Genomic DNA, 24,979 nt, shown 5'->3' with positions numbered 1-24,979 from the left:
ATAATTTAAAGGGATGTTAGAGTTACCTTTAAGTGGAACGGGCTGGCCGGGATGGGCGTGGAATCGACGAGCACGTTGAGGCGGTGCTCGCCGACGGCGCGCGGCACGAACTCGGCGCGGAACACGCCGGCGCCCGCCGCCGCCACCGCCGCCGGCACCGACGCGCCGTTCGGACCTGCGCCCCCGCACCGCTCAGCTCAACGCCTCGCCCTAACTCCCTCTCTACCCCCCTCTCGTCTTCCCTCCTACCGTGTTAAGAGTTAGGGCGAAGCGGATGAGCTTTTTCGACAATGATTGTTACAATGTATTTACTATTAATACCGGCATCAGGTTATTTAAAGATGCTCGATGTAATTCAATATCTTCTTATAGGTCTTTTATGGTTACTACGACCAAACTTTTAACTTTGACTACTTATATTTTATTTATTCTTAATGTATACTTTAAATAGAATGTGCTATTCGAATTATGAAGCGGGTTAATTGATTAGTGATAATAAAAAACACATAATGCGGAGTTAGGAGGTGGTTGGACTTAGGTTGTTAGTACTGCAAAGCATCTTAACTTTATTCTGAATCTTTCCCCTCGGAGCAAATTTCCGTTTCGTTTGAGTCAGAAGATGATCCAAATGATTTTTTTTCTTTTTTATTCTTTCATATATATTTAAACTGGCCTGCAAAAGATAACCAAAGAGTTTGAAGCATAACATTATCTTTTAGGAATAGGAAACACTAATAGTGTGACACGAGATATCGGATATACCATCTAATTATAAGCCACACATTCTAACCACCTCTAATTTATTTTATACCATTTAAATGAATTACTTAGGGTGACCTTCCTAGATATTAGCAGAACAAATAAATTTAATAAGTTAGCGCCTTAACAAAATGTTAGTTCCATAATAAATTACCATGATTTAACAACAAATTTTACTAAAATATCACTAAACATAGAGTAACAAGAGTAGCCATTATTAGCATTAGTGTTCAGCAACGTATTCGAAAAAGCTATCCGACTACGTGATGATCAACCTGTATAGTGTGCACTGTGGGGTGGGGATGTAGTACTGACCCTCAACATTGACCTCTATCTGGTCGAGCGTGGCGCTGGGGTGGTGCAGCGTGAGCGCGGCGGGCTGGTGCAGCGGCGCGGGGCCGGGCAGCGTGACCCGCGCGCCGCCGCCGCTGCCCTCGGACACCTCCACGATCAGTGGGCAGCCCGGCACTCGCATCTACACCGATCGACCATACACTATCGATTATTTTTACACAACACGCGTTTATAAAAGCTGAGACACAGATGTTGTAAAACAAGAGATGTGTATTATGAGCAAAATTTTATTATTGAATCTGAAGAATGACCATGTTTTAATTACACGCGCGCATATTGCAAAATTGACTCTAAATACTTAATACAAACAACTTGATACTGCGCTAGCAATGCATTGTTATGCGTTTAGAAAAGCTGAGACACAGATGTTGTAAAACAAGAGATGTGTATTATAAGCAGGATTTTATTAATGAATCTGAAGAATGACCATGTTTTAATTACACGCGCGCATATTGCAAAATTGACTCTAAACACTTAATACAAACAACTTGATACTGCGCTAGCAATGCATAACAAGCAAACAACTTAAAAATCGTATTTTATACTTTCATATATTTCGTGTAGAATCTAAAGATACATATTGCCACCTGCTCGGGGCATGACTGCTGAATTATTACCTAATAACTGATGATGTGATATTTCAAAATTACTACGAGTATTATTCAATTACGTCTTGCTTTGCTATTGTTTTAATGAAGCCTAAATGAACAATAGCATTACATCAGATGTATAATTCTATTATTACGTTACTCTTACCCATACATCTAGCGTAATTATTTTCTTTATATCAGATGAGGTAAGAAGACCACTGGGGCAAGACAAACACATGTAGGCAAACCTCATACTTTTTCTCTTGTTTCGAGCAAAATAAACTGTTAGTCTTAAATTACCTTAGATATGCTATACGCGTGCGCCCGTGAGGAACGGAACATACGCAATGCGATAAAATTAAAAACGCGTTTTAACATTCCTGACAACGTACCAAATACCACCTACGTAATCTTATCGGGGTATTTGTTACCCACCATAAACCATACTAAATTTATGGTGAGGAATAAAAAAGAATTGAGATTATGACAAGAACAAACAATACAGCTACTACTCCTAGGTACTGAAAGTTCCATAAGAGCATCTCGTTCAGTCATCTCCTGGCCATCCACTGTTAAATTTTATTGCTATACTAATTGTACCTCTATGCTGTTACTACACTAAAAATGATTTAGGAAAATTTATTTGTTTCCGGATTTACGTAACTTAGTTGTGTAGAAGCTCAAATAAACAACTATCTAGGGAGCATGCATGAAGTATAAAAGGGCCACCATAGGAGACTTCAGATTATTGGTGCGAGGCGTAAGTGAAGTTTATGCTTCCGATGTAGCCCACATGTTATTCCATAGGACTATTATTGTTGTTCATATAATTGACTTTTATTTTATTTTATTAGGTATAAGAAATGTAATGACACTAATGACTTAGGTTATATTCCGATAAATATTTTGTGTTTTTCAATAAATTGAATATGAATTCAACCATACATACCTTATTAAACGACACATTAACTACATGGTCACAAGCCTCAGTTGGAGTAAATGAAACTGTGAATCTAGCATTGCCCTAAAACAAAGAAAAAACATTATTATTTCAAATCATCAAAGCCATCATAAACAGTGAAAGTGTAGAGACATACCTGTGGGTGTACTTGAGTTGGAATGTTCAATCCTCGAGCGGCAACAGTGATCTCCAAGTTGCCCTCTCCGGCTTGTGCTGCGTCCACAGCTAGTTGAACCGGGACTCCAACGCGAGCTGATGACCCTCCATTCACACTCACTAACTTGCCATCATAGGCTTTACAGATGAATGGGGTACCCTGTTAACAACCATTATCTCTATCATTTGCAGTGTTTGGGATTTTGGATGCCACTCTGCGGTATATCAAGTTGAAATAGTAATATGGATAGAACCATTAATACTACAGCAGCAACATACTTGCCATCATAATTTGAACAAATATATGCATCTACACTGATTTAAACTTTCACGATTATTAAACATTATCAAACTGCTGTACACTGTGTGTGCACTGTGTGTGTGTGTGTATTTGCTGGAGTCAGGACCAAACCACTGGATTGAGCTGCATAACCCTAAAATCCTCTCCACGGATCGCCATTTCTACAGTAGAAAAGTGCGGGAAGCCATTGAAATCAAAAAACATTGCAATTTTAATCGGGACGAGGGTTTTAAGATCTCATCCACATGGAATCCAGTCATTAGTAAATGTAAGCGGAAACGAATATCGACAGTCGATAAATCGAATATCGTTAGTGTTGTGTGTCGACAGAGTGACATCCCTAGTGCGCAAAACGTTCAAACTGATAAACAAGACCAAGTGCGGGTAGTTCGAAAAACTCGCGCGGCTAGAAGATGTTGATGTCAACTTGAGCCAGTCTTCTCCGAGACCACGGGGACAACGCCGTCCTCGAAACGTCGGAGGTAAATCTTAAAACTTAAATACGCGATTAAGTCCCGTATATGCATCTATACTATAAGAATTACGGTTTCAAATGACTTATCAAAAACTTGCAGACATCATAGTCTAACTCTATCCCCTTTATTGGTGGCGTAGCTACGTGCATGCAATGCGGACATGGCCCTACACTTTTATCATCTTGGAAGTACAAATTGAAAGAAAAAGACCTTGCAGAAGTGACTATGCCCATGACTAGATTAGTTCATGTTATTCATACAACTTAGCAAAACCTCTGTAAATTTTGTCTCATCTAACATATTAAAATGTCTAAAAGACAGAAAGGGATAAATGTTTTAGGAACTATAATGAATGTTTTAGGAAATACTTACAGGCACTGGCTGGTTATTGTAATGTGCTGTCAAGGTATGTGGGCCCACATGTCGCGGCGTGAAGCTTGCTAGTAGCCCGGAGACTGCATCACCAGTGAGCCGCACGGGCACTTCGGCCCGCGGACCGCGAACCGTCACTATTAGCTCTCCCCCGGCTGAGCCTTCCACGCGCACTGAGCATGATGCCACTTCGCCAACAGGAATCAGTTCTACGACATAAGATTAGTAGATATGAAAATTTAATGTAGCTGAGAGCAGACCAGCTTATAATTCGTTCAAAGAATTGGTAGATATAGCCAATTCCCGATTTTATTTGCGTCGTAATTGTATATTCCTTATACTTAATTGTACTGATTCATCAGACCTCTATTTTACCACGAAATAGCTGCCGATTTAGGGATCCCTACTAACTTAGCGATTAAAAAAGAAACCTAAATCATAATTATGTGTATTGTGTATTCGCCTCGTAGTCTTTAAGTTTGTTAAAGCATCTCACCTGACTAATTTACCGAGGTCATGTACAACATGGTGTACCATAATGATTTATAAAACAAAACTTGACTATCGACGCCCATAAATTTATCAATATGTCGCTGAAGTACTCATAATTCATGAATCAATTAAGATTAGGAAACAAGCACAAGCAAATAAAATTAATATTGTTCGAGTCGTTTGATTGTCAAAAAAATATGACAGATTTGACAGCTGTATGACAATGACGTTTCAAATGTTTAGTCCACTATGCGCTAATGTGTTATTCTCATAATCATAATCATAATATCGTTTATTGCACCATGGTAAGCAGTTGTTACAAAAAATACAAAGTATAAAAGTTTCTCATGGACCCCAGAAGGGTGTTGCAAGCATTTTCTTAAGCTAAGTATCAACCAAATTATTTGGGAACACAAACAAGCCTTAAAATTAAATGTATACAAATTATTGATATTAATTTACTTAAGAAAACTATCATTAAGGAATTCTGTGACAGAGTTTACGCTTATTCCGCTTATTGCGCTTATTTGCATTGATGCAAATTTTATTGAAGCGCTACAGCAGTGTATTCTATGATGTAAGTAATTGATGTATGAAACTGCATTTTCCATAGTCGTTTGCTGTGAGTAAGTGATGTTTGCATGGGTTAAATGGGTTTAGTATCAGCCCAATATCAGCCAATAAACTTGAACGCGCTTCAATATTGTACAAGTTGGCAGCACTGATCAATTAAAGCTATGGCGGGAAACGTTATGATTGTAACTAAGTATGTATGTACCTCCTATGAATTGAAATAATGTAAGTTGTTTCTCTAGTATTAAACCATTATTATTAGAGATGCAACGGATAGTTGTTTGGCCGGATACCGGATATTCGGCCTGACCATCAACCGAATATCCGGTATCCGGCCGCCGGATATTCGACCAGCGGAACTATACCTACATTTCGGTTTTTCAGGTGCGCATTCTGCAGGTTTGACCTGTTTCCTAAGTGAACGTTCGCGCGGACTCATTTCTAGGTTCGAAATGAGTGCGCGTGCAAGTCAACGGAATTATTAAATTGTTTTAAAATAATAAACAAGTACGATTATGACCGTGTCTGTTTCTTAAATCCAATTTGTTTACTCCGAAATCAAGCAATGTTACTATCCGGTATCCGGCCGGATAGGCCGGATATCGGATAGTAACAGGATATCCGGTGCATCTCTAATTATTATACATTAAGGCTTATTATGAAACATCAGTACTTATATACCTAGTTAAATTATTAACACTATTAAAAATATAACTCATTAGACTCATATATATAGGTACCTAGTTGGCTGACCGTACGTCACGCCAGCTTTTGCGCTGTACGTCCATAGGTATAAGAAGATTATACCTATAATAACTTCTTCAACGTCATAATACTACATTACGATACAAGTGCGATAAGTAGGAAATTCGCAACGAGTGACGATAACAATAAAACACGAGCGAAGGGAGTGTTTTAAATCGACACGAGTTGGGAAAAACCTTTCACGCGTGTTACGTTTTCAATTTCAATTACTTTTTCGCACGTGTATTGTACAACGTTTTACGGTAGGTACATATGGCGCTCTAAATTTTCAACATATGCACGTATTGTGCCAATTACCGCACTAGAGCGGTAAAGTAGCGCCATATGTACCAACTGTAAAGACTGACAATTGAGCAACTTGTTAACGAGAGAAGAAAACTTAAGTTGATATCAATATTTACTCCTTTAATTTAAAAAAAAATAGTCTCTTACCTGTGCAGGCACAGAAGATAGTTGGGGTAAAGTATTAACCTACTATAGCTTGAATATTTCTAGCAATAAAACGAGCTTTAAGTAACTTCCTACTTATTGAGTTCGTTTTATCAATATAAGTAGATTTCCCGAGAACTTTCAGGTACTTACCTCAATAGTTTATACTGTAACTGACACCCGCGATACAGGCGAACAATAAAAAATAAAACTTGATTCCCACCGGCTGATAGTTCAAAAAGTTGTGTACTTTTCATATATCAAAATAACGCAAAGCAATGTTTTGCAAAACAAATTTTTGTTTCGCCGGGTACTATAGTATAGTCGGTACCTATAGTACTTCGTAATATATAATATATTTTAATGATTCTCCTACTCACCAATTTGTGAGGTGTCAATGGTGACTCTTTGTGCTGGTGCTACATTGAAAATGAACGGCGACGATGGCACTGGTTCCCCATTAAATTTTATATCTACTCGGTGAGGCGTTGGTGTTTCAGGTCTCCAAAATACCAGACAACGTCCGCCACCTACCACCTGAAAACGGTAAGGTTAGTAAGATTTTATTTCATTAACATTATTTTAACAACGTAGGTAATTAAATAATAGCTTACCTGTACGTGGTTAGGCACTTCACCTTCATTAATTGAAATTTCTAATTGGCCTTCGCCTGCAGCACTCGCGTCCACTGAAAATAAAATGAAAGTTCAAGAGAGTCAGACCGGCAGCGATTTTGATAGCACAGGAGTTGATTTCGTACAAGTTTATCGTTTAAAATAACACTTGCACCGACTGGGATATTAAAATCGCTGCCAACTTAGCTTGGTATGACTTTGGTATGACTCTTCCTACATATCTGTGTAACTTCAGAATGTGTAAAAACGAAATAAAAATGATGTAGACGTACCTCTGAACTGTGATTGTTGGCCGACTACAGCATTCCCGATGTCCGTGACCTTGATGAGACTAGCATCGTATACCTTTGCCACCAAAGGACCTGCGGCCAACTTGTCTCCTGCAATAGCTACCTGTACAATACAAAAGTTTATAATATAAAATAAAATACCGTCCGAATAACCTCACACCAGTCTAAGTAGAGCGAAATCGAACCCAAATGGGTATAAAAATAGTTTCAAATTTAATAAACGTGCACTAAGAAATAATTATCAGTAATAAAAGAGGTTCTTCATAAAGAAAGCCTCATCTTTCAATATAGGTACATTAAGTATTCAAGCATCTTTACATCAATAAGGTGAGTGCCGACTTCTTCGGGTGTGAACTCTATTCTGTAGACGCCGGGGCGTTCCGAGACGTCCAGCACACGGGCGGTCACCGGCCGGCGCGACGGGGCAGTCACAGCCACCTCGACCTACATAAAAACACATTTTAATTTTCAATCAAAGTATGATATATAAGAAATCCCATTTACAGAAAATCCGATAATTGCATAGGATTGTAAAGGAGCCCACAATGGTTATCTCTGAACGCACAGTTAGTTCCGTTTATTAAACGGTTGGTGTTGCCGTTGCGAACAATAGCATGTAATCGATGTGATCACTTCCACGAAGGGATTTATCCACTACCATTCAGCCAGCGGCGCCGCTAGCCAGGGAATTGTTTAATCAATCCCTGCAGTCTGCAGTTTAACCGGATAGCTTAAGTTTAACAGCGACTTCATGTATTTCAATCCATATGTGCTATTATGCAAAGTTAGTGTGGATTATAAATGGAATCATGATGTTTTAAATTGTTCAATATAACCAGCTTTATCAAAAACGGGATGCCACGTTTAGAACTAGAATCAAACCTAGGTATAAGATTGCCCGCAAAATTTAGATCTAGAGCTTGTTGGCAGATTTAACTATCGAAACTACTTATCATCATCATTCCCAGCGATGGTCAGTGTGTGACGGAGATTTAAATGCATATATACATCTGGTTTTTCTTTGCTGAAAATGCAGTGGTAAACATGCACTAGGTACTTTCACCTCACTTGGGTTCCGAGGTACTCGAGTGCACACCGGGATGTGAACCCTTGATCTTCTGCTTATTACTCGCACGTCTCAACCAGTCAGCCTCATTCGGTTTTACACGACTGTCCTAATAGTGTGCTTTGTGGAATGACGTAATACGCAACGTCTAACGCCTAGTCGCGTATGCGCTACCAGTCTGCAAAACGCGAATGTACCTCAGTTTTGCTGAAAGCGGCGGCACCAGGCGAGGTGGAGATTTCAAATACAGCGGGAACCCTTGCGGGGATGAGTCTGGTGGGCTCGCCCCCGCCGCCGCCCGCTGGGCCGGCCATAACCTCTACTTTCCACGGGGACCCTGGAATTAAAACATGAACCCTTATAAATAAACCCTAAAGCAAATATTAATTACGTTCCTGTTAAACCTGTTATTAAAAAAGGCATTAATTTAAAAAAAATCGGCCAAGTGCGTGTCGAGCAACTTCCGTCGTTTTATACAGTCTTAGATAAGTTTTTCTGGAAAATACTCGTAATGACTCATCCGATAATTCGATCATGCTCATAATAATTTTCGTGTCGTATTTTTTTATCATTTTAATAATGCCTGGTTAAAAAGTTAAAGGGAGCGGAGGTGATACCTGTCCTCATTACTTTTACCTGCTCTCCACTCTCTCCAGGTTACGCATTATTTTTGTTGGACTTTCGGAGCAATTATTTCCAAAAGTACCTACTCACTGAATAAAAAAAAACACTAGAAAACTTAATATTATTTTAAAGACCTGTCAAAGATACAAAATAGGTTCAACTAATCCATATTATTTAAAATATCGGTCGCTAGTCTATCTAAGCCAAGATTAATTAGCATAGTCAAGAATCAAGGTGTGCGTGCGATTAATTGACAATCAATGTAGCAGAGCTACCTTGCGCGGCCCATGAATCATTTGTCTATGTCCCTGACTGCCGTAATTATTTTACTCGAAGGAATAGTACATACATATCTAATATATACCTACTATGCCTCATAATAGAACTACTAAAATTATTACAGTGTGTATTTAGTGTAATCTCTAAGCTATAGCCGATTTATTTTACCTACGTAATTTCAACTTTTTATGCGATGTTCACTACCTACCGTTCACTGGATGTTATTATCATAATAATATGGTTCGGGTGTTCAATATAAAATAATCTATTGATAGGGCACGTTAATATTTTCTGCTGGTGTGGTAAATTTAAATAACTACATATTTCTTATGTTACAACGTCGATACAGGTTGGATTAAAAGAATGAGGTGTAACGGGTTTAGGCATATTTAGTGCGTGGAATCTAAATACGAACCAGTTAGGTACTGAGTTATTCAATTAATGTTACGTAATAGGGACTTGTAGGTGCAGATACTTTGTGTAGGTGAGCAGTTGAGTTTTAATTACGTACCTAAAATGTTTAGTAGAAAGAACGTACCTAAAATGTTTAGTAGGTAAGTACTATATAAGAATATCTCTTCAATCCCTTTGTTCATGGCTCAACTTAATTTTCATGATATACATGCGTCCAACATACCTACCGTATTTGTGACTTGAGCTAAAATGTGTATCCCATTGCAAAAGTCATTATATTTTAGAAATAATCGCTAATTAGGTAAACACCTAAATGCTCCGCTTGCTCGTTATAAAATTAATTTGAAGGCCGCATATTCAAAGCAATTAATTTCCGAGTGCTCGTTTTATATTATAATAGTTAAATGTCAATCAATTAAAGGGAAAGCTTGTTAAATACTCGTACAAGTACAAATTACAAAATAATAAACTGCACTCCGCATGTTTCTGAGGTTTATAAACGTTAACTTCTATACCTATTTGTACAGCTATGTCTATTTAGCCTCCTGATAAATAATTAAGGGAATGCAATCGCGGTTTCCCACCAGAAGATTTTAAATGCTGGTTGTACTTTTGAAACTTATATATAGTTAAGTATTATAAAGTTAAAATCAAGGGGCGTAATAGCGTGACCAGTTTACATGCTGATAGTTACAGTCGGCATCGGAAAACACAGTTATAGCGTAGATTAGATATGCGCTGGGCCGAACAGGTTGGGCGTGAGGCGTGAGCGACCGCACCTGTCCGGTGCCCTGCCCGTTACCATCGCCGCCTCGATCGCTAACCGGGGGACTCGAAAACGGTACCATACCAGACAATTAATGGCTTGGTTCGACCTAAACGTTCATTATACTTAGGTATGATACCATACGACATCTACATGTAAATATGTATTTACTCGTACATAGCTACGCCGGACGTACAATTTCCAAACATTGAGTCAAGAAATCACACCTAACATTTTCCATAGGTACTCAAATATTTTAACATTCAGTACCAACCACAAATTACAACGTAACAACGTACAGTTGTACCTTTCATTGATATAATTTAATTTAAAATGGATCACAGAGAAAACAATGAGCGCTTGTTTGGGCCCAAAGGGGGTAACGAGAGACGAGACCTAATCGATCGATCATCATAGAAGCATGTTTTTATGACGCACCCTTGTAATGTGTACGTTTGTTTCGTTTAAATTTTTATTGGACAATAAAAATAAAGTACCTGATATACGTTCTTCCATTCAAACGATAATATTAAACGGGAGAGTTTGTAACTTATTATCAGTGGCCTATTTTATAAAGCTACAAGTTACAATTTACAAGCGGAAGTCTCTTTCTAACCCTATGTGTTAGAACGAGACTTCCGCTTGTAAATTGTAACTTGTAGCTCTATAAAATAGGCCACAGGAAGAAGGATCATGTTTGTATACCCAGGGTAGCTCCTATAGCCTATAATACCGGATAACACGTAGTAAGTAACCCGATATTAGGTAATAATTATCATCAGTTTTAAAAGAGGAATATTATTTCTGCATGGCAATTATTGTTTTGATACAGTTACATAAAAGTTTTATAAATTATCATCGGTACCATCACTTATGTAAAGGAACAGATAACTTTCTATTCCGTAACTTTACCTAGAAAGTAAGTAAACTGAGCGTAAGTGCACGAGGAAGTATTAGATATTTTACCAGATTAACGAAATAAAAGTAAAAAAATGATAATTATACAAGACATTTACATGGTGCTTTTTATAACCTGCAATTTTTTACGATATAAATTTATGTAGGTATAAATAAGTCACACAGAGCAACTTTTACTACGGGACCAACCCAGAAATCGCTTAAAAAAATTGACTCTCCCATAGAAAACATCATAGTCATAGTCATATATTTATTCAAAAAACAATACTAGTATTGTGTTTGAAATACATGGCTTAAAACTAAAATTATTAGACACTTAATAAAATGTAAAGATAATAATGTAGGTAACCTAAATGTTAAACATTATCATTATTTATCATAAATTTCATCCACTGTGTAAAAGCAACTTCTCAATAAAAATCTTTTCAATCAAAACATCAAGATCTGACCTTATTCTTAGTGTAGGTACCCTAGTATGTGAATTTCTGAAAATATTGTAATTTTATAATAGTTGGTGTTCATCAGTACGTTATCGCAATACTATACCGCAATGCATGGCATTATCGCGATTATTTGCACCTACCTATAAAATAGGTACCTACCTATAGGCACTCTATGAATTTCCTATATTATAGGTAATTCATAGAATGGTCGAAACTTGATACATAAATACTAACCGCATTCTTCTCTAACGCACCAACTAAAAACCAGTTATGCCATAATAAATACTACCTATCAACATGCCTACAGGTATCGGTATCGTAATGTAATCATATGTGTAACTTTCTAGTGTGCAGGCATTTTATAAACATAATTGATTTTTCATAAGCTAAGAAAATTTTTAGTGTTCCGTACAAAACTTTGTTTTCATATATTTTTACAGTATATCTGGTGCTCCATTAGGACACCTTGTGCTATAATAATCTCATTACGTAGCTACGTTGAAAATTTAAAGGGCCATATTATGTACTGTAAAAATTGTACGATACACGTGCAAATTTTTCGCACTTGTATCGTGAATAACTAGTTGGATTTTAGGTCGTGTATAATACTAGAAACATCTGTTAAACTAAAAACATCAACTATTATAAATTATTCCCAATTTGCAATACTTCCTGTCCGTAAAATGACTAGAGTATCATGAGTAACGCGTAAGGTAGGAAATAAATAAATAAGTAATCATAAACGTCTAAATACGAACTTTCCTAAATATGCAAGTAGGTTTTTAGTCATAAATCTGGGAACCATTTGTAGGTAATTAGGTATCACTAATTTTAATAACCTTTAAGGCTTCGACAGATACGTATTAAAAAGTCCCCTTAAGAATATTAATAAATAATATAATAAAAACAGTCCCAGGGGGCCAATTATTGAAATTCAACCACTCGATTTCGTGTATTTCGTTAAATAATATATCCACTACTAGGCGTTTAAATTCTACTAATGGAATTGAAATCGAGTGGTCAATACCACTAGATTCCAAATTTTGATCGCTCGTATTTAAAAAATTAGCATTTCTCCGTTTTCCACCGATTTTCGAGTGGCGAAATCGAGCGATCGAAATTAAAAAATCGGCTCCCAGGCCCAGTCAGTTCAATATCCGTTCCTCTCTAATTAATACTGATAAAAAAAACGGGTAGTCTATCTAGCGAGATACTGTCGTGCCGCTCCTGTAAAAAACTCACTCCACTAGAAATATAGATTAAAAAACTTTTCACGAAGAAAACTCTCTTAAAAAAATATATTGCGATTTTCAGACATAGGTATCTAAAGCTGATTAGGTATTAACTTGTGCGTGTTGCAGCTATTTATATTGGCACAGACTTCAAACATATCCAGTTGGTAACACATGTAGTTAAATAGGATATTATTACGTTATTCTTACCCTTGTAGAAGTCGGTTTTCTTTTCTTTTTGTAATGTTAAAAAGTTTTTATTTGCATGCTATAAAATCCGGGCTTAATGAGTAACCCCGGCCCATCCTGGAGAACGAACCAACGGTAACGAGTGACAAAAAAGGCGATCCGCCCATTAACAAATTAATTAAGTAAGGTACCAATCAATCGGCTTAGTTACAATAGCTTAGCTTCATTTAATTGTAAAATATCAGACAATGGGTGCTTTATAACGCAAGAGTCGGTAGTTTCCGATTGCCTAATGCCGGCGTGGAGGGCGGATGTCACGAGTGGCACGACTGTTTGTCCACTACGTCGTCTCTTCAGCGCTAGCTAAGAGTAAATAGGCCAGTCCTGTCTCTCCATGCTTTTAGAACTTATGGACCAAGCTGCAATGTTTTGTGTTGCTCTTCAACAAAACTATTCTAGCGTGATTTCAGTATACATTTGCTCTATTAAATACACTGTCCGAGGCTTAGGTGGCGTATTTGTTAGCCGTCAGCTACGTGACTCATCTTAATGGCTTGTAGGTATTTAGCATAAGCTAAAAGCAGAGCTCAGTCCGGCTTCGCCTAGGCCGTGCGGTTGCCAGAGGCTTTACGGCTTAGCAATGACAAAATGGTTGATAGTTACGTTTAAATTGGTAGTATTTAAGAATTATTTCGCTTAAAATTTAGTTTTTTCATTGTAAGTGTGATGAATAAAACATTGTGGTTAACTCCGGGGTTACCTATATTGCAAACTCGAGTCTATACTTCTCGTATAATTATATGTACATATATTATAGACCTCCTAGTTAGCAAAATTTTTGTTACCCCCTTCGTTGCACAATGTATTATTTTTTGATGTTAGAACCATAATAAAAGTAAAAAGCTTTTAAAAAATTGTTTGAAATTTGTTTTTCACTCCTGAATCTTATAATAGTTAAAAAATCGAAGGATAAATTGGTTGATATATGTACAATAAATATTAATAATAAAAATAAAATAAACTTACTAACTTAAGAAGAAAAATAAATAAATGAAAAATAAAATAAACAATAAATTGTGTAACAATTAAATAATGTGAATATCTTGGGAGAAATATGGGGACTTGATTTGTATGGAGAAGCGGTCGCCCACTATCGTCTTCAAAACCGTTCTGAGAAATAGGTTCGTTAAAAAAGTATTTCCGTAGGGACCTACTTTCAGAATTTTACGTTTGATACATATAGCAATAGTTTTGCTATTTAACTCTTTTTCTAACGGAAATGTTAATTAAAAACAGCGAGTAACAGTGATTCATAAATGGTTTTATATTAAAAACGCAACCCAGGTTTTATTTTACTGAAATCACGCCTATTTTAGGTGATCATTTGTATGCAGTCTGTATCTAATCACTATATAATTAACTTAGTTATCTAGGTTAAAATGCACTATTGACCATAGACCGTACTTTTATTTTTATTAAATGAGTTGGTTTACAGCTGATGTATATTTCCTTAATACATTTTGTAGATATAAACAACAAAAAAAAATCCTAATAAACTTCCAAAATATAGGCAACTAAATATAACAGACGACCGAATGCTCATACAAATTGCATCGTAGCCACGTCAAATTAAGCCGAATTTGGGCAAGCTGCGGAAATAATTCGTGTAGTTTTGAAAATTGGTACAGGCATACCTTGTGGTGTCTAGATAAACATACTAAAAGTCCTCGAGGGTAGGGGGTGTGCTGGGGGTGTAGAGGGGGTTTGAAGGTACCTTTTTTCATATTTTTGCTCATATCTCGAAAATATGTACGAATAGCATTATAATTACTTCGGACAAAAGTTTTAACATAAAATTTACTACAAATTTGGTTATGTTTATTTTTACTCTGCGATCAATACTTTAGGAGCTACAGGCTGTTAAAGTTAAATAAGAGATAAAAAATAGACGGTTTAAAAAAACGTCGTATTTTCATAATTGTTCATCATAAATAAAAATTTTAATTAAGAATATAATAAGCAAGATAACTGACCTGCTGATAAAATATAAAAAAACCGGCCAAGAGCATGTCGGGTCATGCTCAGTGTAGGGTTCCGTAGTTACCCGTCCGTCAAAATAGACTATTTGCAAAAACTCAAAAACTGCTTAATCGATTAGGTTCGCTATATTTTACTCTGAAAGTCTTTACTAAGCTTTACTTTCACGATTTTTTTCATATTTTTTGGACCCATGGTTCAAATGTTAGGGGAACTAAAGTGGAAAACACAACTTTTTTTCTTTCAGATCGATTATTTCCGAAAATATTAAGCAGATCAAAAAATGGTTCTCGAAGACCCGTATTCGTTTTAAAAGAGCTATCCAACTACACCCCACACTATAGGGTGGAAGCGAAAAAAAATTTCATCCCCTTTTTAATGTACGGCAGCCACCCTAAAAAAATATTTTTTCTAATTTATATTTTACAACTTTGTCAGCGTAACTGATTTATATATTCGTGTCAAATTTAAACATGAATACTAGAAAAAAATTTTTTTATGGTGGTTGCCCTACATTAAAGTGGGGATGAAATTTTTTTTCGCTTCCACCCTATAGTGTGGGGTGTCGTTGGATAGGTTGGATAGGTACAAGGAAAAATATAGCGAACCTAATCGGTACAGCTGTTTTTGAGTTATGGCAAATAGTCTATTTTGACAGACGGGTAATTACGGAACCCTACACTGAGCATGGCCCGACATGCATATGGCCTATTTTTTTATATTTTATCAGCAGGTTGCTTAGCTTGCTTACTCTAAGCTAATTTTTTTATTTGTAATGAACAATTACAAAAAAACGACGTTTTCTTAAACCGTCTATTTTTAATTACTTATTTAACTTTAACAGCCTGTAGCCCCTAAAGTATTGATCGCAGAGTAAAAATAAATATAACCAAATTTGTAGTAAATTTTATGTTAAAACTTTTGTCTTAAGTAATTATAATGCTATTCGTACAGATTTTCGAGATATGAGCAAAAATATGAAAAAAAGTACCTTCAACCCCCCTCTACACCCCCAGCACACCCCCTACCCTCGAGGACTTTTAGTATGTTTATCTGGACACCACAAGGTATACCTGTACCAATTCTCAAAACTACACGAATTAATTCCGCAGATTTTTCTAATTTGCTTAGGCTATCGGGCGGTTTTTGCATTTCATGATTGGTTCAATCTGAATTTACTATGGACTTGATCTGTAGGCATAGCTGTTGTAGACGGAGAGCTAGTGCCGAATAAAGAACACACATTATAAACGAAGCTAGCTAGTTTGCCATGCTGTCTTTGTCAGAATATCCGGGTGACTTAAAGTGACATTCCATTTCCAACTGCAGCTGCAATACTGTTCATTTTCTATGGAAATTGACAATGACAGCGACGCGTTTCCATAGTAAAATGAACAGTATTGCAGCTGCAGTTGGAAATGGAATGTCACTCTTAGAGTTGTTAAATGGTAAAGGTGAGAGAAGTTGGTCAGCAAATGGTTTGAAAAATATGAAGATTGAAAATGTGCAGCTTATGTTTACAGAATACGGCTACTTTCAATTCGTCGTCGTCGTAAATTTAAGAGTTAGACTCTTGTCGGTGTAGCTCTCTCCATTTGACTCTATCCAGGGCCCTATCCAGGGTACTTTCAATTAAAACAAAAAATAAGAGTATTGAATTGTCGAAACGGACTATACGTAAGTAATTATTAGTACGTAATTATTAATTAATTAATTAACTTATTAATTTACAATTTTGAAATATGTTTTCCCAAAAAAATATCAAACCAGAGTTTGAATAAATGTCCTTGGATTGATATAGAAATATTGAATCTTAAACTTCTTATTCACGACATAGCCGATTTAAAAGAAAAATTTCCTCTTGAAACATAATATATATTTTAGGATATATGTATTTTCCTTGCGTTAGAGCGGTGGCAATTTTTAATATGGTGCAAGATTCCATTTATGTGAGTACTCGCACTTTACACTAATCATTATGCAAACAAGCCCTTAGATCATTTTTAATTTTTAATAATTATATGGGATATAAAACGATCTAGACACGCGGCAGCGTGTCAAGCCAAGTTCAAGCAAAGGAACTGGCTAGCCAGCGCCGAGTGTAATATTACACGAACCACTTGGTGCCACTTTTGACCCTTCTATAACTCAAAACATCTTTGACGTAAACACATAAAACTACGTGTGTTTAATTATATCCATAAGGATATCTAGAAGCCCAAATTTCATGAAGCTAGCTCAAACGGTTATAAAGGTATGAAGGTCAAAAAGTCGTAAATTTTAAGACTGACTTATGACTTATAGTACCTAAACCTAACCTACTTCCAGATGACCTAGAAGGATGAAATTTGGAATCCAGCTTGGTTATTGTGTGTAACCGTAGGAAAAAATCTAAAAATAAAATAAAGTTAAAAAATAGGGGGGTCCCCATACAAAAAAACCATTTTTTATTGGGACTGACATATAAGTACCTAAACCTAACCTACTTCCAGATGACCTAGAAGGATGAAATTTGGAATCCAGCTCGGTTATTGTGTGTAACCGAAGAAAAAATCTAAAAATAAAATAAAGTTTAAAAATAGGGGGGGTCCCCATACAAAAAAATATTTTTTTATTGTAGCGTTGGAACCGTTACAAGCAGATATTTGAAACTACCCCAATATATGTATTATTATATTTGCTATATCAAAATAAAGTTTAGTCAAAAAATAAGTGGTGTCCCCATACAAAAAACTTGTAATACGCTCTAAACAACCGGCCAACGGTGTGTCGTTGGCGGCGCGCGGCACCACATAATTATACAAAGAACAGAAGTAAAAAACATGCAGCGGAAACACAAGAAAAAACATTAAATCTCAATACCTGCCTAGTTTTCTTTACAAAAAGTATTGATATCCCACCAAAAACATAAATGTAAAAAAGGAGAGCCAAGTTTAATACAAAAATTATGCTTGGCTGTGGGGCTCACCGCAAAAAGAATGGAGATCTAAATGAGTGCCACTGCCAAGTTCTATGCAAAATCCATATATGTATTTATAGGAACAAAATAACATTATAAACAAGTATTAAACTGTATTTCTTTGCTTTATTGGATACCTATAACAATTGCTGTTATTTAAAAAAATGTGAGATCTTAAAGTAGGTTAGATTTGGCTTGGCCAGGTTTTATCAGAATTACAATATATATAAAATGATTGATGTAATGAAAACTGGCCAAGTCAAATCTAACCTACTTTAAGATCTCACATTTTTTTAAATAACAGCAATTGTTATAGGTATCCAATAAAGCAAAGAAATAGAGTTTAATACTTGTTTATAATGTTATTTTATTCCTATAAATACATATATGGATTTTGCATAGAACTTGGCAGTGGCACTCATTTAGATCTCCATTCTTTTTGCGGTGAGCCCCACAGCCAAGCATAATTTTTGTATTAAACTTGGCTCTCCTTTTTTACATTTATGTTTTTGGTGGGATTGAAAGATCTCACTTAAATATTGCTTATTTACGCAACATTTGTTTATAAAGAGGTACAAAAATTCAGATTAAATTAGTACTTAAATTTGTACCTATATAAAAATAAAAAGTACCAACCAAGCTGGGAATTGCAGAATCTTGGCAAATTAAAACCCGTTTTTTCTCCGGTGTTTCGAAAGCTGACGCACTGCAGCATTCAACTCGTTCTCGTAAGTTGTGCCTGCTGCCGCGGTCCTATGGAACGTCTGTTAACTTCTATCTTACTATACGCATGCAGTGTTAAAATTACTGATATAGTGCAACTCAGTTCATATTTACTGTATTTTTCACTAAGGTCAATATGACCGAACAAAAAATGCTCATGTCAAGAGACTCGAGTACTTATACGAAAAGATACTGTAAAATAAAAAGATATACTTTACATAACTATTGGGATGATAATATTTAAACCCAGATGTCATAGATATATATTTTAGTGGATCTTAAGCAGCATGGTTACATTTGATGAAAATAAACACCTGTGTGACAACCTATTTCAGAATTTCATTTGCATTAAATAAATTAAAGTACCGTAAAACGGGGTGAGTAGGTTTCGCGGGGAGAGTTGGGTTATGAATGGGGAGAGAAGGTTTGAAAGGGGGGTGAGATGGGATTTTAAGGCTACTGCTACAAAAATAATTTATTCCAATTTAAAATGGGGCTATAGTAATACGCATAATAAAAAAAAATCGATCCAACAATCTTCCAAAATCACCTTTGTATGAAAAACCCTCTCACCCCAAATACGAGGCACTACGGGGTGAGGTGGGTTTTCCTCTTTATCGTCAAAGTTATGAAATGGAACTACCCAAAATAAAATACAAACTAAAATACAAACGTCCGAACCACTTATTATATACACCATTCAGTTTTCACATGAAAAAATAAAATTTTATCGAGGTTTAAAAGTCAAATTTTACCCAACTCACCCCATTTTACGGTATTTCGGTTATATTAATACTTCCGTGGGGAAGTAAAAAGACTAAAATGGGTCGTTCTTGTTTTTTTAAGTCGATGGTTGCTCGATCCATAACCAGGCGGCGTAGCACGGTGACGTTTTTATCCCTTGTCACCATACCTGTCACGTTCTAACAAGTATGTAAGTGCGAAAGGGACGCGCATAGTGATAGTCGATAAAAATGGAACTGTGCTGCGCCCGCAGGCCTCGGAGTTCTCATAGCACGGTAAGACGAAAATGAGCTATGGAGTCGATGCAAACATTAACAGTTCGATCGAGATCACTGTGATCTATATTCATGGTATTATTAATGGTAAAATGTGTAGGCATTTAATAAATTCAGGATGTTTGAAACATGCTATGTTTCCTATTAATGAAACTTACAATATCGGGGCGTATGAAAACGACAATTCGATTAAGCTAGGGTTCATTTTGCAAGTAATTAATTTGGCCTATTTTTTGCGGTAGCACGGTGGGTACTAAATTGTAAAGCATTTAATGATGCGATTTAATTTTTAAATTAGTGGCTAAAATCACACAGCCACAGCCTTTAATTTAGACAGCTAAATCCTTCCATCTAGGTTTTATTGTTGGTAAAATTCGATTTTTATGTTTTTTTACTTTTTTTAAAGTAAGAAATACAATATTTATTAGTTATTAAACAAACACTAATTGGCGTGTGTGAAGTCCCCAATCCGCATTGTGCTAACGTGGTTGCCCACGTAGCCATGTGTGGTGGGACGTAAGTATATTGAAATGGCCGTGATGATGATACAATCATTGTTTACATGATATACACATTTTAGTCTACGAGTATATGTACTCATGAGCGAATGCCTGCAAAAGATAGCAGTATGTAAGATATATTTTTGCCGCTACTGTATATGTAGGTATTCGTACTTGAGAGTGATTTTGTCACACTCCTGTCTGTACATTCTAAATTCCTTTGTAAGGTCATGTCACCTCTTATATTCACTACCTACCATCTTTTGCAAGTTACCATTGGTGGGTACTACTAATAACATTAACAAAATAAATTTTGATATCACAACACAGTCATCATTGTATAGTCTTCCTGCTGAGGACTTACTCTCGACTTTACTACATAAATGCCACTTGCCGAGAGCAGCGGAACAAGTTGATAACAAAAATCAATACAGGTTTGCCATTATTATTGGAAGAGTTATTCTCTGAGATTCAATTATATTAGATCTCGACCTGTTGACAATGGGACCAACTGGGATTTAATTATTTCAAGCAATAAAATAATTTTCTACCTAAATATGTCGGAAACTAAAAAGCTTACATTTAAAAAAACCGACTAATTGAGTACCACCTTCTGCGTAATCTTTAAATTGGTTAATAAAATACCTGCACGTTGATGTAAATTTATTTAATTTATAATTAATTTTGTCGCCACCTCGTGCAATAAAACTAATACTTAGTTACCTATAGTTATACATTATCCTCTTGTGTATACCTACTTATAATAGTATCTGATTTAAACAATAGATATTTAGCTAAGTACCTATTATTACCTAGCGCGAAAAAAGACGTATAATTCATACCTGTACTATTTTATCAGTAAACACAAATAGGTACCTAATATTTACTGTTTTGGGAAACTTATGTTGTGTAATTCTTTCAATCGAAAATTCACAGTTCTTTCAGTCACAGTGAGCTCCTAGTCCCCTAGACTAGAGAGCCCTTGACTCCGCGCCGGTGCCAAGGTGAGTGAGAGTACCATGGCGGCTCATCCACTTCTCAGTAAGATATAATATAATGTGCATGCGTGTATCTCATGGTATTCCGCCATATTGCATAACGAGAAAGTATTCGTGTTGTAACTAAGTAAATGCCATTTAGGCTATTTCCGTTCGCAACGTTACCTTAGGTGCTTTCACTGGTTAATTTTTTAAGAGATAAGACAGATAGATACATAAATAATTCACTTTATTACCGCTGTTATGCCATTCATTAACAACGTTACTCAATAGATATTTGAAATAGGTACAATCAAACTAAATTAATACGTAAGTACGTTAACATTGCACGAACTTCGTAGCTAATTAAGCAAATTTCGTAATTTAAAATACTCACTTTGCAATATTTATCTAATAACATTTTCTCATTACCGGTATTGGATAAAATTACTTCATAGATTATTCCTACAGACAGGATTGAATGTATTGGACGCTTCAGTGAATGCGAGGGTACCGTATATATGTCGGCGGCCGATCGTAAGATCAGGCATATCGTGAAATTCCTAGGCATATCGTGAAACTTGAAAATGTTTGACTCGTTCCCTGAGTCGACGGAGCCCCGCTACGCGGGGCTCCTATTTTTGGGCAGTTTGCCCTTCGGGCATCTGAAGCAACCTAACGAACCTATCCTACCTATTGGTTTAATGTGACTATCGTCAAAACATTACACAGGAACATTACGATCTGCCTGATCTTACGATCGGCCGCCGACATATATATAGCCATACTCGTACATGCCTAAAGCGTTAGCATACTTATTTAACTTACATTTAGATCGACCTCATTTTATAGCTGTTCTTTTCTATGGACTTTTTAGTCACCAGTCACGCAACATCAGAACTATCGAACGATACCTATAATAAAAAAAGATCTTATATCCGTTATCAGTTAATCAGGTGACATTAGTCATTAGCTACTGGAATTAAAGGAGGTTTTCGTTCGCTACGTTTCTGTTGGGGTGGGTGTGCGTGAGCGCTGCCCTTATGTGCAAAAGAGTTCAACGCACGTCTGCGCTTTGTTTGAGCGCACTCGTGCGCGACTATACCCTACATCTAGGATAGCCAAGGGAAAACTTAAATGTAACTTTAATTAGTTTGTATGCTTAAACTCAATTACCTATGATGTGAATTCAAGAGCAACTAATGTTTCTAGGCTTAAGTTTCGAAACTTATGGATGTAATATGCAGGCACCCAAGTCACCGAACGACGACGAAAGCTTAACTTTATAATGCGATAGCAACTATAAAAGGCAAGGCAAAGGTTATGACGTGTCGCACCCACACTCCGGTATGATGAATACCAAACGAATCTAACAAGGTAATGCATGCAAAACACTCACTTATCGAGGGCGTTCGGATCTCTGGAAAATCGGACACGGGCTCCCTTGCCAGCGACAATCTAGTCCAATGCCCTACTGTACTGCCGTCAAAAAAGAAATCACAACAATAACACTCACTACACTATAACGTTTTATTTATCCAGCTCCCAGTGGAAATTTGACGTATTTAAACAGCTCAACTGTTCTTAAGTGAAGAGCAGAGAGGCACTAAGTGTTACGTCTTGTTTAATGTGAATTAGCACGTACACGGTAGATAATGCGACGGTATTGCATTTTGGTGGCGAGAAGGCATCGCCTCGTTCGAACGCGAGCGCGACCTGATGTGCGGTGCGCACTGGCAGGCGACGGCTCGCCCGCGCCCAGCGCCGTGACGTCACTATGGTATTCAAAATGGCGGCATGGAATTCGAGAACCTAGGTGTACCGACAGTAAAACAATCGATGGTTTGACACGTTTTCCGTTGTAAAAGAATTTGGTTTTGTAAATAGAAAAGAAAATTATGTGAGCGGATGTTTTCACTTCGAAATAACCGCCACTTAAGATACCTACTGAAATTGTGATAAGGTACGGGGTTACTTGTATTAGGTATTACAGCAGGCATGTACCTTAGCTATTTCTATAGGTACCTACATACTTATTTAATCAACTTCCTCAGGAATTTTCTCATGATAATATTAAGTTACTCTGTAATAAATTAAACTACAAAACGACAAGAATAAGGCGCTCCATTTTTTTTAAGGTAAGTAACTTTTTTACCCACTTAGTACAATGCCCCTTTCACTAACATAAAATGAGACAGCGAGATGTTAATGTTCATTCATCCGGTCTACGAAAGAAAAAGACAGATGTAGTGCCTAGATGATTTGCTTTATGTATGAAATGTTGATTGTAAATAATGAAACATAGTGTTTCTAGCACAAAGTTTTAACATGTTCGTTTTGATAGTAACGTAGATATTTAGCAGCGGGTCTAAAAATAATGTGTAAAATTGATTTGCCGCATTTGTAGTGAATTTTTTTCAGTTGTAGGTTGTAGGCATGAGATGAAGCGATTTCGCGTGAGCGCAGGCACGCCTACGTCGAAATGAGGTGACCTCATAATTATACAGCAACGCAAGCCTTCATCGGAGTTAGTTACGGTTCACGATTCAGTTCAAAGTGTTCAAACACTGGAAGTATCTGCACAATATTGCTTCGTCACCGATTCTTAGTTGTAAAATGTTTCCTTGAAGTCGATAATTTAGCATATTGGGTTCATTAGTAAGTAGTAGGTAATATAATCACTGCTTATAACACTTAACAACCGTACCGAGATGAACCTAAATAAATAGGTCTATCTTAGACCTATTTATTTAGATTCTATTACCTATACATATATGTAATATAAGTATGTATATTTACATGTATGTATTTATGTATGTATGTATGTATGGTTTGTTATTTCCTATATGACGTATATTTGTTGTTATTGTTAAAGTAGCTCCACCCACAATCTCTCTGCTTTGCCTAAAGGTTGACTGGTAGAGAATGCCTTATGTACTGTAAGGTTTTCTTCTGTGCAATAAAGGTTAAATAAATAAATAAAAATTTATTTAGGTACAAATACAGGGAAAAATCTGAAAACTGTTTTATAAAATATAAGAAAATTAGGTACCTAAATTTGTACAGAATCTCTGTGGGCGAGTACAACTCGCACCTGGCCGGTTTTTTATTATAAAAAAATTCTAAAACATGATATCCACCGTCCCGAGCACGCACATCCATATCGCTCACGCTTACGCTCAGTGAGAGTGAGAGACAAGAGCACGAACCTACTGGGCCTTAAACTTAGAAGCAAAGAAAGTCGTAGCTAAATGTACTTGACACTTTCATGCACGCCGGCGCGGTTGACCCGGCGGCACTTAATGGTGTTCTAGAGAACGGCTGTAATCACGCCGAATTACACGCTCCATGGAAACACATCGTCCACTTTCTATACGCTTTCGTACTTGGACTAAACGTACACTTGGACTCACTCTCTTGTAGGTAGTTATTTGTTGAACTAACCGTAAAATAAATATACATTATTACAATATATTAATTAACGGAATTCACGGTCATTTACTCTTGAAATTCACTTCACCAGGCTCAGAACAGAGCAGCCTGGAGACTTCTTAGAGATAGAGCTACTTACGAGTATGGTGGTCACGACCCTCAGCTGTGAGGATAACGACGAAGAAGAAGAAGACTCTTGAAATTTAGGAAGTTCAAAAAATACACGGTGTAACTTTAGTTAGGGTTTT

General features: G+C 36.5%; 1 protein-coding gene across 5 annotated transcripts in view; it reads right to left on the bottom strand.

The window, feature by feature from the left end:
- LOC134679465 (filamin-A) overlaps positions 1-24,979 on the bottom strand; it is an 87,707-nt gene that overhangs the window by 19,054 nt on the left and 43,674 nt on the right. For 4 of the 5 annotated variants that reach the window (XM_063538389.1, XM_063538386.1, XM_063538388.1 and 1 more), the window contains 10 exons: positions 8,417-8,556; positions 7,472-7,597; positions 7,136-7,256; positions 6,843-6,916; positions 6,609-6,765; positions 3,970-4,178; positions 2,801-2,980; positions 2,653-2,727; positions 1,075-1,234; positions 27-175 (listed from right to left, as the gene is read on the bottom strand). In XM_063538389.1, the coding sequence (XP_063394459.1) occupies positions 27-175; positions 1,075-1,234; positions 2,653-2,727; positions 2,801-2,980; positions 3,970-4,178; positions 6,609-6,765; positions 6,843-6,916; positions 7,136-7,256; positions 7,472-7,597; positions 8,417-8,556 (1,391 nt within the window). The remainder of the gene's footprint in view (positions 1-26; positions 176-1,074; positions 1,235-2,652; positions 2,728-2,800; positions 2,981-3,969; positions 4,179-6,608; positions 6,766-6,842; positions 6,917-7,135; positions 7,257-7,471; positions 7,598-8,416; positions 8,557-24,979) is intronic. The other variant, XM_063538390.1, reaches the window with a different exon arrangement.

Source organism: Cydia fagiglandana, chromosome Z (genome assembly GCF_963556715.1).
Source record: "Cydia fagiglandana chromosome Z, ilCydFagi1.1, whole genome shotgun sequence".
In the NCBI taxonomy this organism is placed as follows: domain Eukaryota; kingdom Metazoa; phylum Arthropoda; class Insecta; order Lepidoptera; family Tortricidae; genus Cydia; species Cydia fagiglandana.
Note: the sequence above shows the minus strand (reverse complement) of the source record. Positions and strands in the feature narration are given on the sequence as shown.